The sequence below is a fragment of the Coregonus lavaretus genome, assembly GCF_964263955.1.
Source record: "Coregonus lavaretus genome assembly, chromosome: 34".
Taxonomy (NCBI): Eukaryota; Metazoa; Chordata; class Actinopteri; order Salmoniformes; family Salmonidae; genus Coregonus; species Coregonus lavaretus.
This window is the reverse complement of record NC_140021.1, coordinates 17,992,562-18,010,971: the sequence shown is the minus strand read 5'-3', so window position 1 is coordinate 18,010,971 and position 18,410 is coordinate 17,992,562. Positions and strand designations below refer to the sequence as shown.

The following is an 18,410-nucleotide window of genomic DNA, read 5'->3' as shown; positions in this document are numbered from 1 at the left end:
CCCCCACCACCACACACTCACGCACACCAAACAAGACATGTGACTGTCGTAGACATTGTACTGGTTCCAAATTTAGAGAACCCTGTTTTTCTTGGATCCCCACCTCGTCTGAAGAGGTTATCTCAGGTAGCTGTTTTTTAACCTTTGCTTGGACTTATGTCGATGTCTACAGCTGTGTCCTGGACACCCTGACAAGATAACAAACACGCACACACACGCATGCACACACACACACACTTCACTGTCACGTCCCTGTCGCACACAAACAAACACAAAACACACACACAAACACAATTATCTTAGGATTCCAGGCACATGCTGTCAGAGTCTCAGAGAATATCTCCTAAGACCAGCCACACCGTTTGTTTTTTGGCAGGTGGCTGCAGTCCCTCGTCTGTCCTTGAAGGGAACTGATACGACACTCTGTTTGTCTGTGTGTGTGTATGTGTGTGAGAGTGAGTGAGTGTACGTGTGCTTGCGACAGTGGTGTGTGTGTTCACATGCATGTGCGTGTCTGTGTTCGTGTGTGTGTGTCTGATCTATACACAAAATAAATTGAAGATGTTTTGTAGGAGAGATGATTTGCTCTCCCTGCTGACTGCTCTGCGCCGAAGTACAACCAGCTAATTCATCACGCTAATCAATGGTGATGGATTCTCCACTTTATTTAATGCTGAAAAGCTTAATAGATAGAACATATGGCGTATATGCGTATATCCAGAACCTATGCACACATTTATGGATTGGTGAAGTTCTTTATCCAAAATAACCAAGCATACAGTCTAGTGGTCTACTATAATCATGAGGAAATATGTGGATGAAGTATTTTAGATTAAGGTGATGAATGTTGTCATATCTTTATCAAAGTAACAAAGCAAGACATCAACCATCTAACTGAAAGTGTTTTGCCAACACACAGCATTCTTCCTGATCATTTTCCCATCCAAACACCATTCTACTGCTAAACTATTATAGCCCATAGCTGTCTTTGATTTCTGTTAACGATAGGGTATTGATCGATCCTATGTAACAGATGTATCCACTTGCGAAGGGGAAAAACAATGGCCATTTTAATTAAGAAGTTTCGTCAGACCCTGGAGCATCCTTATAATTGTTCTGGGGGTCAGGACGGATGCTATAGAGGTCACAAACATTATGTGTATCCCAAATGTCACTCTATTCCCTATATGATGCACTTCTTTTGACCAGAGCCCTATGGGTCCTGGTCAAAAGTAATGCACTATAAAGGGAATAGGGTGTCATTTGAGACACACCCATTATTTATAGGTGGATCTATGAAGAGCCTTCATCCATATAGCGTCCTAATGTATGGCTAGGATATTGAGTGATGGAGTTTATTTTATGTCAGTAAAGGGGATCTTTGAAGGGATTCCCTACCTATTTGCAGTGCAATAGCCCCCTTACTAATCCACAGAGTGATCCTGCAGGGCAGTCTTCCATGATATCTGGGCATTAAGCACTCAGAAACTCAGTAGTGAGTCTGGATCGGTCTATCTTTCTGCTTTGTGATACAAGTGTGTTAGAGCACATTTAGTCTCTCTCTGCCCATCTTCCTATCCTCCTAATGCTCCTCTGTATTCTCTCTCTGAGCTGAAGACTGTGCTTTGGTGTCAGAGAAGGCCTCTCTCTCTTTCTACTTCTACTTTTACCTTTCTCTCTCTCTCTAGCTTTACCTCTATCTGTCTTGCTGTATCTCGCTGTCTCTCTCTTTCTCTCACTTCACCTCTCTCTGTTTCTCTCTCTCTCCCCCCTCTTTCTCACTCTCCAATTTTCTCTCTCTCTCTCTCTGTTTTCTTTCTTTCTCTCTCTATCCTTTGGTGTATCGGTCTCTTTCGTTCTCTTCTCATGCTGTCTCCTCCCTCTCCCTCTCTGTCTGTCTCTCTCTCTGCTTTGGTGTCTTAGAAGGCCTCTCTCTCTCTACTCCCCACCCCTCTCTCTCTCTATGTGCTTTGGTGTCAGAAAAGGCTTCTGGGAGGTTTATTAGGCATCTGAAGGTAATTGCTTTAATGAGACACGATGAAAGCGAAGAGGGCATAAAAGCTACCATAAGTGAATCCTGTCTGGAATTCGTTAAATGTCTTAAATTGCCTTTCATAATCATCACTCAGCACCCCGGTCATGGTCAAGGTCCAATAAAAACAAGGAAAGAAAAAAAAACAGCAAATTTTTAAACGGTTATTTTCATTCCGATTGCAATCAAAATCTTAAGGAAAGAAATCTAATCTTACCTTCATTTTTATGTATATATATGTACATTTGTTGTGTGTGATATGCATAAATTAAAGGGATACGGTTTCTCTCAGACATTTTTCCTAATTGATAATTAAGGTTTTCAGACACTGGAATAACATTTTAGAATTAAATGAAGGTTCCTGTTAGTCTGAATGTTAACTTGTATTCATGTACACCAACATGAAAAAATAACACTTAAAGGTACTGAGGATGTTCTGCAATACAGACAACATGTGAGGCTGTCGAACGCATTTATATTGCATTGGGAACTGTCTCCTCCATAACAGAACTACAAGACACAACTGTTGAGTCCATATAATATACAGCAACATTGATCATGTACAGTATGTAAGAATGGCTGAAATTGGAAACACATCTTTGTTTGAGAATTTCAAGCAATAATGTTTTTTTCAGTGATAATGATATCCAATGTCTCACCTCTTCAGGGCTAAAGCATCATAATCATAATCGGTGGTCTTTTGGCCTGATGTAAACTTTAACAGCAGGTCTTCTCCTTTGCCAGGAGATGGATTTTATTCTAATCTTTACATGTGAAATAATTGTCTTCTCACACAGTATTATGGATGAGACCACATTAGTGCTTTTGCCAGGTTTATTTGTCACTATTGAAGGGATTTAAATTGAGTAAAATGAGGAACAAATGCTCCACTCCATCACATTGTGATAAAAGTAAATGGATCATGCCTCTAATAGTTCTGCAGTGTGAAGACAGATTGTTCATTAAATGCATTGGATGTCAGAGAAAAAAAGGAGATTAATTTATATTCTTCCTATTCTTCAGCTTATAAGTAGTTACAACTGTGTGGCGATCTTGTCGTTTTAGTTAAAATAATGTGACATGTTTTACTTTGAGAGAACAGAAGAATATATTTCATAATTGGAGTGGAAGGATTCCATATGTGGCACCCAGATTTTTGGTGATGGCCTAATGTTGATTTTGGTGTTAGTGAGCGATTAGCTGAGATTACCTGAGATGAGAGCTGAATATTAATTTTTTTCTCATTCATCTTTTACACATAAATCTATAAGACAGTCTCTGGTAAATAAGGACACATATTTGCAGGACCATATTTTCCATCATCTCCTTACTGATTTAATCTCTGATCTCTTCATCCTCTCAGTCCCTGGTACGACATGCACCAGCAGGGGGTGATCGACAGGGGGCACTGGGATGGAATATTGACACAGTGGACTGAGTTAAAGTGTGTGTGTGTGCATGCATGTGTGGTAGTGTGTGTGTGTCTTGGCTGGGTTAAAGCAGGTCATTGTGTTGTGAGCAGAGTGGTGCCAGTGAGTCACATACTGTGTAAACGACTGGTTCGTTATCTCTGACTACCTCTGGATAATTACACGACACTGATCAACCTAGACATTGATTCTCTCTGCCTGATCAAATGTCAGCAGGCTGCAGCACCACGTTAGGGTGGAGCACACTTGTGCGTGTGTGTGTGTGAGAGAGAGACAGAGCGAGATAGAGAGAGAACACAAAGAGGTGTGTGTGTGTGTGTGTGTGTGTGTGTGTGTGTGTGGTGTGTGTTAGTCGGGGAGCTGTAGAGTGGTATGTATGGGGGTGGTTGTGATCGATGGGCTTTATCAGTTGGAACACACAGACCCCCCTGGTAATCCCAGCAGTGGCCCTCTCTCCCTCCCCACTTCCATCATAGGATTAACCAGCAGATACATGGAGTATTACAACACAAGCACTTCCCTGCCTAAGCCGCTCCTACCGAGGGGTGGGGGAGATTAAATGAATTATGTTAAGATTTGATGTTAATAGAAACTTGTCGTAATTCTCTTCCCTCCATGGACATTTTCATTCTTCTTAATGTACAATAGAACATTAAGCTTATGGCGTAAGTACATTGGCCGTGACATAATTGGAATATAATATTTCCCCCTCCTAACATTTTGGAATGTGTTTTATTAGGTATATAAAAGTAGGTGGTAGGTACTGTAGGTGTGTCTGACATTGCATTTGACTATTTGTTGTTTAGCTAGCTCTGCCTGTCTCTCTGTTTTAGTGCAACTTTGAGGGGGTTGGTAGGTAGGTAGGTATGTTATGGGGTTTAAAATCTTATGGTGACTTAAAGAGAGGTAGGCTATATCTCTCCAGGCCCTAATGGCTTGAGATGAATCACGTTATCTGATATGAAAATTCATAAATCTTATAAGACAAGCTGATATCTGTGTTCCGCTCCGTATGGGAATCTCCGAGGTCTCATAGCTAGCTGACATGTGCTGCTGCCAGAGTGGAATGAATATGTGACGACGTTGACGTGTGACGTGTGCCATACAGTATGCCAGATTCAATGCCCTTTATGGAATCCACTGTTGTGCTCTTATGTTGGTAGCTTGAAGGTTAACATGAGGAAAATCAATCATTATTTCCAATAAGGAAAGATAGCTTAACTACCCTTAATATACTAAACTCTTGTTAGTTCTTCACTCAGATCTACAGTTTTTTACAGTTTCAAAATTAGTACCCTCATAATGGTATGACGTTCCAATGTGTTTGTGACACCTTCACAACACCATTGAATGAATATGGCTTATTAATGCAATATTCCAACCCTTGCCCAGACGACAGATCTAAAAAAACGAGTTTACACAAATTGTTTTTGAAACATATCAACATATCCTTGTCATTCACACACGCTCAAACAACACAATAATGGCACATTTCCATATCATTTTATTTGTATTGTTTGAACAACGAATAAAAGAAAACATTTGTAATCCCATCGAATTATAGAAATACTTCAGTGTAGACATTACGAGAATTCTATTGGGAAAATCACTGACTTTGGTTTTCAATCATGTAAATTAGGTGTCAATAAGAATTGAAGCGCGTTCCTTATTATTAGGTATAAAATGCAGGCCTTCCGTATTTTGTTTTGTGAGAAGAACATAAGTGAGTTAGCGCTTGTGAACATTACCACCACAGGGCTCACATTATGACCAATTCCAGTAGAAACACTTTAGGGAGATAAACATTATCTTTATGGATAAAATCCCTTCCTTCCCTCCCTCCCAGTATATGTGTATTAGTTTCGCACATTTTATGGATGATGCTCTAAGATAATATTGATCTTGTAATGCAGCAATGGTTTTAATAACCAATCGAGCTACAAGTCAATGGGTATTTGAATTGGATATCCTCAGGATTTTGTCTTGCAAGTAGTTTGCTGAACAAACGTAATTGCCGTAAACGGCCATACCATCATCTACCATTTTACATAATTGATATACAAAATAAACATCACTCCATGTATGTAGTAAGAACTGTAGCTCATAGAGGAGTGATGGTACTGTGTACAGTCATGGTGCAAATAAGGTGTATATATACACACTACACAGTGTGGCTTTAGCATGCATGTGATGTTATTATGTCATCTAAGAGGACAATATAGCACTGCAAGGTCTGTGGCTACCTGACTTTCTTTGCTTTGTTGTGGTACTGAATGGCAGTAGGCAGGGTTGGAGAGTTGATTGTGTTGTTCAGAATTATTAAAGACAAACATCCGGCCCTGTATGATCCGGCTCTTGAGTATGAGTAAGGGATTAGACTGTGGCCTGTGGTCACTGAGTGGGGTCTGAACACACACACACACACACACTCACACACACACACACACACACACACACACACACACACACACACACACACACACACACACTTCTTGAGGAGGGTGGGAGGGAGATTAGGCTGAGCTGAGTGGTTATCTGGCCGGCGGCGGCGGGAGGGCAGAGGTTCCTTCCTCGCTAATCGTCAGCGTGTCAATAACGTCCAGGCTTCTCTCTCTCTCCTTGGCTCAGTCTCTCCCCTACCCCAGGCTCATCTCCGCTCCGGAGGGGTCCCGGGGATTTGATAGGGCCAATGCCATGACAACGGCTCACCCCGACCCCGAGAGAGAGGGGGGTGATGACGTTCGGGGGTTTAAATCACGCGCTGGACCAATAACATTGCAATGTCAGTATTTGATGATTCATTCACGACAAAGTCAGGGTTTTGGAGCTACAGTGCAATTTGCATGAAGAAGACATTTTTTATTATATTTTCCTAAAAGATGGGTGTGCTGCGATGGTATTGAAGTGGATTAAGACAGAAGCCAGGGTAATAGCCCCACGATCAATGAAACGCATCAGAGACCAAACAGACAAACAAACAAATAAATACTTATCCTTCTCTCTCTTTCACTCTTTCTCTCTCTCTCTTTTACACACGTAGAGCTGCGTGAAGCTGGAGAACAATTTTGATGACATCAAACACACAACTCTGAGCGAGCGCGGAGCACTTCGGGAAGCAATGAGGTAAGGCTTCGGCCGCCGGGTCACCATGGCAACAGTCACAGATGTGGCAACGAGGCTGGGGGAAGAGGGGGAGGAGGGGATTAAAAGTCATTCTTCATTATTGGACGAACAAATGAGTTTATTGCCACCATTCAGCTTTGTACTCTCTGAGGTATTAATTTGTCAGTGGAAGAAACCTCTTCCCTCAGAGGCTAAACTAGTGGCCGGTGGTTATTTTTCACACACACACACACACACACACACACACACACACACACACACACACACACACACACACACACTGGTCACACATTACCCAATTCATATATACAGTGCCTTCAGAAAGTATGCATAGCCCTTGACCTATTCCACATTTGTTGGGTTACAGCCTGAATTCAAAATTGATCAAATATATTTTTATCACCCATCTACACACAATACCCCATCATGAAAAGTAAAAACATGTTTTTAGACATTTTAGCAAATTTATTGAAAATGAAATACAGAAATATCTCTTACACAAGTATTCACACCACAGTCAATACTTTGAAGAAGCACCTTTGGCAGTGATTAAAGCTGTAAGTCTTTCTGGGTAAGTCTCTAAGAGCTTTCCACACCTGGATTGTGCAACATTTGTCCGTTATTCTTTTCAAATGTCTTCAATCTCTGTCAAATTGGTTGTTGATCATAGCTAGACAACATTTTTAGGTCTTGCCATAGATTTTCAAATAGATTTAAGTCAAAACTGTAACTCAGACACTCTGGAACATTCCCTGTCTTCTTGGTAAGCAACTCCAGTGTATATTTGGCCTTAGGTTATTGTCCTGCTGAAAGGTGAATTAATCTCCCAGTGTCTGGTGGAAAGCAGACTGAACCAGGTTTTTGTCAAGGATTTTGCCTGAAAAACTTCCCAGTCCATAACGATTACAATCATACCAATAACATGATGCAGCCACCACTATGCTTGAAAATATGGAGAGTGGTACTCAGTAATATGTTTTATTGGATTTGACAAAAAGTTAATTGCTTTGCCACATTTTTTTTGCAGTATTACTTTTTAGTGCTTTGTTGCAAACAGGATGCATGTTTTGGAATATTTTTAATCTGTACAGGGTTCCTTCTTTTCAGTCTGTCAAATAGGTTAGTTTTGTGGAGTAACTACAATGTTGTTGATCCATCCTCAGTTTTCTCCTATCATAGCCATTAAACTCTGTAACTGTTTTAAAGTCACCATTGGCCTCATGGTGAAATCCCTGAGGGGTTTCCTTCCTCTCCGGCAGCTGAGTTAGGAAGAACGACTGTGTCTTTGTAGTGACTGGGTGTATTGATACACCATCCAAAGTGTAATTAATAACTTCACCATGCTCAAAGGGATATTCAATGTTTGCTTTAAAAATATATATTTTTTAAATCTACCAATATGTGCCCTTCTTTGCGAGGCATCGGAAAACCTCCCTGGTCTTTGTGGTTGAAGCTGTGTTTGAAATTCACTGCTCGACTGAGGGTCCTTACAGATAATTGTATGTGTGGGGTACAGAGATGAGGTAGTCATTCAAAAAATCATGTTAAACACTATTATTGCACACAGAGTGAGTCCATGCAACCTATTATGTGACTTGTTAAGCACATTTTTACTCCTGAGTATTTAGTCTTGCCATAACAAAGGGGTTGAATACTTATTGACTGAAGACATTTCAGCTTTTCCTTTTTAATTGTGTACAAAAAAAATGAAAAACATAATTCCACTTTGACATTATGGGGTATTGTGTGTAGGCCAGTGACAGAAAAATCTCACTTTAATCCATTTTAAATTCAGTCTGTAACACAACAAAATGTGGAAAAAGTAAAGGGGTGTGAATACTTTCTGAAGGCACTGTATGTATTCTAAAGACTCATCCTATATAACTACTGCTGTACACACCGTTTCTATTCCTATACTGTCCATACTCTTTATACACACCATCACAATCATATATATTTATATTCTGGACTCTGAAATTGCTCGTTCTGACATTTCTTAATTTCTTAATTTACATTTTGGGGTTTGTGTGTATTGTTTTGTATTGTTAAGTATTACTGCACTGTTGGAGCTAGAAACATAAGCATTTCGCTGCACCTGTGATAACATTTGCAATATATGTGTACGCAACCAATACAATTTGATTTGATTTGACACACACACACACACACACACACACACACACACACCACTAACACATAGTCAATGTTTGATTTGCCCCACCAAAGCACGTATCCTGCGATGATATTCAAACACTTAAAGATGTGTAGCACAGATTGGCTGTTGTTGTTGCTCAGGGAAATGGGGGCATGCAATAATTACATTGCTCCAAGGATGATTGAAGGAAGATTTCATTTTGTGTCTGCATTAGATCACTTCAGATATGTATTGCTGTTTAGCTGCAATCATGTTAGACAATTGAACACGTTTAACCATATATGTTCCATTGTAAAAAGCTGTTTTTACTGATAGAAAACACTTCATATGATTATTATAACAGTGTCTGTTTTCCATGATCTAGTTAACCCATAGAGTCTGAGGGTTATGAGTGACTTTTCTATTTCTTATATTATCTATGCATTTAGATTTAATGTACCAGCCATGTTTCATTCCACACTGTAAAACCAAGTGTTTAGGATCTGAACACATAACTTAACGTGTTTAAAAACTGTTACAGAAAAGTGTTAAGGTATTTAGAATATCAATGAAAACATGTCACAGTGTTTAGATCGTAAACACCAGAACATGTTTATTCACTGTAACACTTTTTAAACACATGAACATGTTTATTCAGCACAAGGTGTTTAGGTTTTAAACACTAAACACTGGGGGGTTGTTATAACCCTGTAGGGTGTAAAGCCGTATTTGCATGTTTCCCAGCATGCCTTTCGAGTGAATGTGAGAGATTGTTAGTGATAGAAGGCCTTATGAAGTGTATAATATGTGGTCATAAAGGGTTTACTTTTAATTGAAACGCATTCACTTAGGCAGTCACTTGGTGAAGGTTTCAGGAATAGAAGTTATTGAATGCAACAACCATGTCTTAGTTATCCTCAACATTGTGGTCTGAAAATCCTTGCTCATGGGCCACATCAGACCTGCAAGTCACAATAACCTGGTTTGTGAAGTGATTAGTAATGACTATTAGAATCCAGCCAGAGGGAGGATATCCAACAATTTTAATATTTTATCACCCACAACCTGCACTCAGAATGACTGCTATGGAGAAAGACTTAACACAAGAATACCTAAACTGGATCAACCATTTCAGTAACGGGTGCAACCCCTTACAGATTGGATTAGTTTAGAAAAATGTAAGTTATTTATCTTTGTTTAGTATAAGATCAATTAATCAATCAATATGCATGAGGAAACGTAGATATTAAAACAAGCTATTCTAAAACTCAACCTGCAACAAAAAGCATGCTGGGAAATATGATAATGAGGCCTCTCCCACGTCTGTTTCACTCTGAGCAAGTTAACGGAAATTAACTCAAGACAGTAGAGTAACAACAACACCACGGGATTGAAATTATTTCTTGAATTAAATGTCCTGTTCAATTGTGCTATAATCTAATTTTATTGGTCGCATACACATACTGTATTTAGCAGATGTTATTGCGGGTGTAGCGAAATGCTTGTGTTCCTAGCTCTCAAGAGTGCAGTAATATCTAACAATACACAACAATGCACACAAATCTAAAAGTAAAATAATGGAATTGAGAAATGTAGAAATATTAGTCCGGAGTATAAATATATATATATTTTTACCCTCATCAATCTACACACAATACCCCATAATGACAAAGCAAAAAAAGTTTTTTTGAAATTTTTGCAAATTTATATACCGTGGGGAGAACAAGTATTTGATAGACTGCCGATTTTGCAGGTTTTCCTACTTACAAAGCATGTAGAGGTCTGTAATTTTTATCATAGGTACACTTCAACTGTGAGAGACGGAATCTAAAACAAAAATCCAGAAAATCACATTGTATGATTTTTAAGTAATTAATTTGCATTTTATTGCATGACAAGTATTTGATACATCAGAAAAGCATAACTTAATATTTGGTACAGAAACCTTTGTTTGCAATTACAGAGATCATACGTTTCCTGTAGGTCTTGACCAGGTTTGCACACACTGCAGCAGGGATTTTGGCCCACTCCTCCATACAGACCTTCTCCAGATCCTTCAGGTTTCGGGGCTGTCGCTGGGCAATACGGACTTTCAGCTCCCTCCAAAGATTTTCTATTGGGTTCAGGTCTGGAGACTGGATAGGCCACTCCAGGACCTTGAGATGCTTCTTACGGAGCCACTTCTTAGTTGCCCTGGCTGTGTGTTTTGGGAAGACCCAGCCACGACCCATCTTCAATGCTCTTACTGAGGGAAGGAGGTTGTTGGCCAAGATCTCGCGATACATGGACCCATCCATCCTCCCCTCAATACGGTGCAGTCGTCCTGTCCCCTTTGCAGAAAAGCATCCCCAAAGAATGATGTTTCCACCTCCATGCTTCACGTTTGGGATGGTGTTCTTGGGGTTGTACTCATCCTTCTTCTTCCTCCAAACACGGCGAGTGGAGTTTAGACCAAAAAGCTATATTTTTGTCTCATCAGACCACATGACCTTCTCCCATTCCTCCTCTGGATCATCCAGATGGTCATTGGCAAACTTCGGACGGGCCTGGACATGTGCTGGCTTGAGCAGGGGGACCTTGCGTGCGCTGCAGGATTTTAATCCATGACGGCGTAGTGTGTTACTAATGGTTTTCTTTGAGACTGTGGTCCCAGCTCTCTTCAGGTCATTGACCAGGTCCTGCCATGTAGTTCTGGGCTGATCCCTCACCTTCCTCATGATCATTGATGCCCCACGAGGTGAGATCTTGCATGGAGCCCCAGACCGAGGGTGATTGACCGTCATCTTGAACTTCTTCCATTTTCTAATAATTGCGCCAACAGTTGTTTCCTTCTCACCAAGCTGCTTGCCTATTGTCCTGTAGCCCATCCCAGCCTTGTGCAGGTCTACAATTTTATCCCTGATGTCCTTACACAGCTCTCTGGTCTTGGCCATTGTGGAGAGGTTGGAGTCTGTTTGATTGAGTGTGTGGACAGGTGTCTTTTATACAGGTAACGAGTTCAAACAGGTGTAGTTAATACAGGCAATGAGTGGAGAACAGGAGGGCTTCTTAAAGGAAAACCAACAGGTCTGTGAGAGCCGGAATTCATACTGGTTGGTAGGTGATCAAATACTTATGTCATGCAATAAAATTGTGGTCCTCTGTAGCTCAGCTGGTAGAGCACGGCGCTTGTAACGCCAAGGTAGTGGGTTCGATCCCCGGGACCACCCATACACAAAAAAAATGTATGCATGCATGACTAAGTCGCTTTGGATAAAAGCGTCTGCTAAATGGCATATTATTATTTATTATTAAAATGCAAATTAATATGATTTTCTGGATTTTTGTTTTAGATTCCGTCTCTCACAGTTGAAGTGTACCTATGATAAAAATGACAGACCTCTACATGCTTTGTAAGTAGGAAAACCTTGAAATGTTTCTACAACTTGATTGTAGTCCACCTGTGGTAAATTCAATTGATTGGACATGATTTGGAAAGGCACACACCTGTCTATATAAGGGCCCACAGTTGACAGTGCATGTCAGAGCAAAAACCAAGCCATGAGGTCGAAAGAATTGTCCGTAGATTGTGTCGAGAAACAGATCTGGGGAAGGGTACCAAAACATTTCTGCAGCATTGAAGGTCCCCAAGAATACAGTGGCCTCCACCATTCTTAAATTGAAGAAGTTTGGAACCACCAAGACTTCCTAGAGCTGGCCGACCGGTCAACCTGAGCAATCGGGGGAGAAGGGCCTTGGTCAGGGAGGTGACCAAGAACCCAATGGTCACTCTGACAGAGCTCCAGAGTTCCTCAGTGGAGATGGGAGAACCTTCCAGAAGGACAACCATCTCTGCAGCACTCCACCAATCAGGCCTTTATTGTAGAGTGGCTAGACGGAAGCCACTCCTCGGTAAAAGACACATGACAGCCCGCTTGGAGTTTGTCAAAAGGCACTTAAAGGACTCTCAAACCATGAGAAAAAAGATTATCTGGTCTGATGAAACCAAGATTGAACTCTTTGGCCTGAATGCCAAGCGTCACGTCTGGAGGAAACCTGGCACCATCCCTACGGTGAAGCACGGTGGTGGCAGCATCATGCTGCGGGGATGTTTTTCAGCGGCATGGACTGGGAGACTAGTCAGGATCGAGGGAAAGATGAATGGAGCAAAGTACAGAGAGATCCTTGATCAAAACCTGCTCCAGAGCGCTCAGGACCTCAGACTGGGGTGAAGGTTCACCTTCCAACAAGTCTCTGAATGTCCTTGAGTGGCCCAGCCAGAGCCCGGACATCTCTGGAGAGACCTGAAAATAGCTGTGCAGCGACACTCCCCATCCAACCTGACAGATCTTGAGGGGATCTGCAGAGAAGAATGGGAGAAACTCCCCAAATACAGGTGTGCCAAGCTTGTAGCGTCATACCCAAGAAGACTCGAGGCTGTAATCGCTACCAAAGGTGCTTCAACAAAGTACTGAGTAAAGGGTCTGAATACTTATGTAAATGTGATATTTCATAATTTTTTTGTTTTTATACATTTGCTAAAATTTCTACAAACCTGTTTTTGCTGTAATGGCTGTAATGTAACAAAATGTGGAAAAACTCAAGGGGTCTGAATACTTTCTGAATGCACTCTGCAATAGTTGAATAGGATGGCCTTGACTAGAATACAGCATATACATATGAAATGGCTAAAACAGTATGTAAACATTATTAAAGTGACCAGTGTTCCATTATTAAAGTGACCAGTGTTCCATGTCTATGTACATAGGGCAGCAGCCTCTAAGGTGTAGGGTTGATTAACCGGGTGGTAGCCGGCTGGTGACAGTGATTAAGTTCAGGGCAGGGTACTGGGTGCAGGCCAGCTAGTGAAGGCTAGTTAACCGTCTGATGGCCTTGAGATTGAAGCTTTTTTTCAGTCTGCTTTGATGCACCTGTACTGACCTCGCCTTCTGGATGATAGCGGGATGAACAGGCCGTGGCTCGGGTGGCTGAGGTCCTTGATGATCTCCTTGGCCTTCCTGTGTCACCGGGTGCTGTAGATGTCCTGGAGGACAGGCAGTGTGTCCCCGGTGATGCATTGGGCAGACTGCACCACCCTCTGAAGAGCCCTGCGGTTGCGGACGGTGCAGTTGCCGTACCAGGTGGTGATACAGTCCAACAGAATGCTCTCAATGATGCATCTGTAAAAGTTTGTGAGGGTCTTAGGGGCCAAGCCAAATTTCTTCAGCCTCCTGAGGTTGAAGAGGCGCTGTTGAGCCTTCTTCACCACACTGTCTGTGTGGGTGAACCATTTCAGATTGTCAGTGATGTGTACGCCGAGGAACTTGAAGATTTTCACCTTCTCCACTACGGTCCCATCGATGTGGATAGGGGCGTGCTCCCTCTGCTGTCTCCTGAAGTCCATGATAAGCTCCTTCATTTTGTTGACATTGAGGGAGAGGTTATTTTTCTGTCACTACTCCTCCAGGGCCCTCACCTCCTCCCTGTAGGTTGTCTCGTTGTTGTTGGTAAACAGGCCTACTACTGTTGTGTCGTCTGCAAACTTGATGATTTGAGTTGGAGGCGTGCGTGGCCACGCAGTCATGGATGAACAGGGAGTACAGGAGGGGGCTGAACACGCACGCTTTTGGAGCCCCTGTGTTGAGGATCAGCGTAGTGGAGGTGCTGTTGCCTACCTTCACCACCTGGGGGTGGCCCAGCAGGAAGTCTAGGACCAAGTTGCACAGGGCGGGGTTCAGACCCAGGGCCTCGAGCTTAATGATGAGCTTGGAGGGTTGAATGCTGAGCTGTAGTCAGTGAACGACATTCTTACATAGGTATTCCTCTTGTCCAGATGGGATAGGGCAGTGTGCTGTGCGATGGCAATTGCATCATCCGTGGATCTATTGTGGCGGTATGCAAATTGCGGTTGGTCTAGGGTGTCGGGTAAGGTGGAGGTGATATGATCCTTAACTAGCCTCTCAAAGCACTTCATGATGACAGAAGTGAGTGCTACGGGGCGATAGTCATTTAGTTCAGTTACCTTCGCTTTTTTGGGTGCATTAACAATGGTGGACATTTTGAAGCAAGTGGGGACAGCAGAAGGTAAGGTGACAGACATTCCTAACACTGATCTGAATAAAAGGCATGGAAAGTCACATCAATTTCTAATGTCTAAATGCACTCTAAACAGGATGATGGGAAAGTAAACACTAGTGTTTAAAATCTGAACACTTAGGAGATATAGTTGTTCTCCTGGTTAGAAACGGACTATTATGTTTAATCTAGCATTAAGGACGCACACAGACATTTAGGTTATAAACATGTCACATGTTTCATGATTTGACAGTCCACTGATCTATTCAGCATGCATTACACTGAGCGTTCTCGCTATGATCAGATGACAGAGGAATAGAAATCACTGTGTAAGGAGGAGACCATCTCAGTTAATCCCCTTTGCTTCATTAAAAACAGATAGAATAGGATTAGAGAGCTGCATGTAAATATACATCATTCCTGGAGAAATTGAAACAGCTTAGAGATAAATGTATCATCAGGGAGACACAAACATAATCAAAATAGAAATTAATTAAATTCCCTTTATGAAGAATTGCCTGTTATTAGCCAGAATTACAACTGAACTACAATATATCAATTGGTTGAACCAATTGTTGGGATTATCATGTGTGTCTATTCTCTCTCTCTCTCTCTCTCTCTCTCTCTCTCTCTCTCTCTCTCTCTCTCTCTCTCTCTCTCTCTCTCTCTCTCTCTCTCTCTCTCTCTCTCTCTCTCTCTCTCTCTCTTCATCTTTCTCACACACACGAGCTGAGAAGTCATTTCAGCCAGGCAAAGCTGCCCTCCTATTTTTCAATCAGCTGATTGTGATTCCTCCTCAAAGGACCCCCTACTGAGCGGAGCAGCACAATTTGATGAAAGATTCAGGTTTCCTAAAAGCTAATAATGTAGGACATCAAAGATCAACGCGGGAGCCTTCATCTGCCACTGATCAGAGGGATGTAAGGCTGTGTGTGCGGTGGTGTCCTGGTCCTTAGGACTGTGTGTGGTGTGTCTCTGTAGGTGCGTGAGGTAGACCGACTTCTGGCATGTGCCTTCATTAGGCCTAGCAGAGAGAGGAGAGAAGGCCCCTTGCTCCCCTAACAAACAGGAACGCTATGAATACAACTACACAGGGATATGGCTCGCATATTAAATAAATAGGCCAACTTCAATTGTCACATTAAGTGTATACCAGAAGCTCAGCTTGTAGCAATATATAGAGGGTAGTAATGCTTTAACTGCATAATAAGGTTGCACAAGCACAATGAGAACACGTAACTGCATAATAAGGTTGCACAAGCTCAATAAGAACATGTAACTGCATAATAAGGTTGCACAAGCACAATGAGAACATGTAACTGCATAATACGGTTGCACAAGCTCAATAAGAACATGTAACTGCATAATAAGGTTGCACAAGCTCAATAAGAACATGTAACTGCATAATAAGGTTGCACAAGCACAATGAGAACATGTAACTGCATAATAAGGTTACACAAGCTCAATAAGAACATTGTATTCAGGCTATTACCACTGGAACAACCTGGAACAAATACAATTGAGAAAGAATATAACCTCCTACATTTTGCCATTATTGACTTATATATTTGCTGTTGGTTGGTTGTACACTACAAATACATTCCATGATACTTACATTTGTTTTTTAATTTGACAATCCGGTATAGGTTTTTCTTTTCATGGTACTGTAAACAGCTTGCTTTAGCAAATGTCCCTATACTCAGTTAGATTCTTGTCTCTCAAAGTCAATGAACAATATAGCAACTGCAGTGTTGTGTAGTGTACAACCAACCAACAACAGATATATAAGTCAATATTGGCAAAAAGTAGGAGGTTATATTCTTTCTCAAATGTATTTGTTCCAGGTTGTTCCATCGGTAATAGCCTGAATACGAGTATATGACACGACTTTAATTGCTTGAGTTAACAAGGTTAGCTCCACTCCACCACCTTTTAAGCTGAAGCAAATCAGAGCCGGTGTATTCACCGCCTATCCCAATAAACCTTTCACCCAAAGGCTAGTGCCAGAGCATACATCTAGGTAATAACAGCAATATTGGAGTGGATATAAATTGTAAATCCTTAAATGATGTTTTTTCAGTGTGCTGAGTGACTTCATAGGGGTCGGGAGACCCCGCTCTTCAAAGAGCATATTTCCCCCGAAATGTCAGAGAGAATGAGAGAAGTGTAGGACTAATGGATTACTATACAATACATCCCCGCTTGTGAGAGAAGACAGATATATCTCATCACCTGTATCGCTGCCTGGCGGTGATAACAGAAAGAGCGATGTTCAAGCTACATATTGTGTGGGCGGCAGGTAGCCTAGCTGTTAAGAGCGTTGGGCCAGTAACCGAAAGGTCACTGGTTCGAATCTCCCGAGCCGGCTAGTTGAGAAATCTGTCTGCTAAATGACTAAAATGTTAAATGTGTGAGGGCTACACAGCCAGGAAGCAGTTGTAAAATGTTGATTCTTACTGAACTATACCTCATTGATTTGTAGAGGGTCCGCAATCCAAAAATATATATTTCTATGCAATTGAGTATTTATTCATTTATAGACAACACGAGCAAAAACAAATATTTGTGTGTGTGTGTGTGTGTGTGCCCTTATAGAAATACTACATGAATTTCACGTGATAACATGTGATCGCATGTAAAAGCAACATGTGATAACATAAAACTACTCATGTGGAAACATGATCTCATGTGAAATAAATGTGACAACATGGGGATGCAACATTTCAAAAAAATTGATTTTCACATGTGAATGTTTTTTCACATGTGAAACTGTAATTCACATTTGAGGTGAAAACAAGTTATTCTCCTCACATGTGAAAATGTGGTGCTAACATGTGAACTCTAAATGTAATACATATGGTTTCACATGTGAACAACTGACCTCATGTCTCTTTTTTTTTTATAATAATTTTTTTAGCTCAACATGTGAAAACAGCTATTTCACATTCCTCTGCACATTCATTAAACTATAATACATCTCTGCACTTAGCAAAAGAGTGCCATCTGCACTGCTATTTTAGTTATCAGTTAATCTGACTATTCTCTCATCATTGATTTAATTTACTTATTTCAGAAATTTGAGGGTTTTCTGTATAATTGTCTAATGTTGGTGGGGAATATTATTCTGTTTTAATGTTACTCCTGAATCACTACACACACAAAAATAATGGTTCTAAATCAGTGGTTCTCAATCCTGGTCCTGGGGACCCAAAGGGGTGCACATTTTGTTTTTTGCTCTAGCACTACACACCTGATTCAAATCATCAAAGCTTGATGATGAGTTGATCATTTTAATCAGCTTTGGGTCCCCAGGACCAGGATTGAGAACCACTGTTCTAAATCACACATTAGGAATGTGCCCAAAATAGCTTTTTACCGCCTGAGGAACATTGCCAAGGTGCGGCCGTTTCACTCTCCGGCTGATACAGAGCGACTCATCTATGCTTTTTTTACAAGCAGGCTTGACTACTGTAATGCTCTTCTGTCTGGTCTAACCAAGAAAGCCATTGGTCAACTGCCAAACATACAGAATGCTGCCGCACGGGTACTGACCAAAACCAGACGGAGAGCACACATTATACCGGTTTTAAGGTCTCTGCTCTGGCTGCCTGTGAGTTTTAGAATAGATTTTAAGATT

General features: G+C 41.3%; 1 protein-coding gene across 1 annotated transcript in view; it reads left to right on the top strand.

The window, feature by feature from the left end:
- LOC311109165 (dihydropyrimidine dehydrogenase [NADP(+)]-like) overlaps nucleotides 1-18,410 on the top strand; it is a 92,786-nt gene that overhangs the window by 19,953 nt on the left and 54,423 nt on the right. The window contains exon 3 of the mRNA XM_084151992.1: nucleotides 6,503-6,585. Coding sequence (XP_084008118.1) covers nucleotides 6,503-6,585 — 83 coding nt within the window. The remainder of the gene's footprint in view (nucleotides 1-6,502; nucleotides 6,586-18,410) is intronic.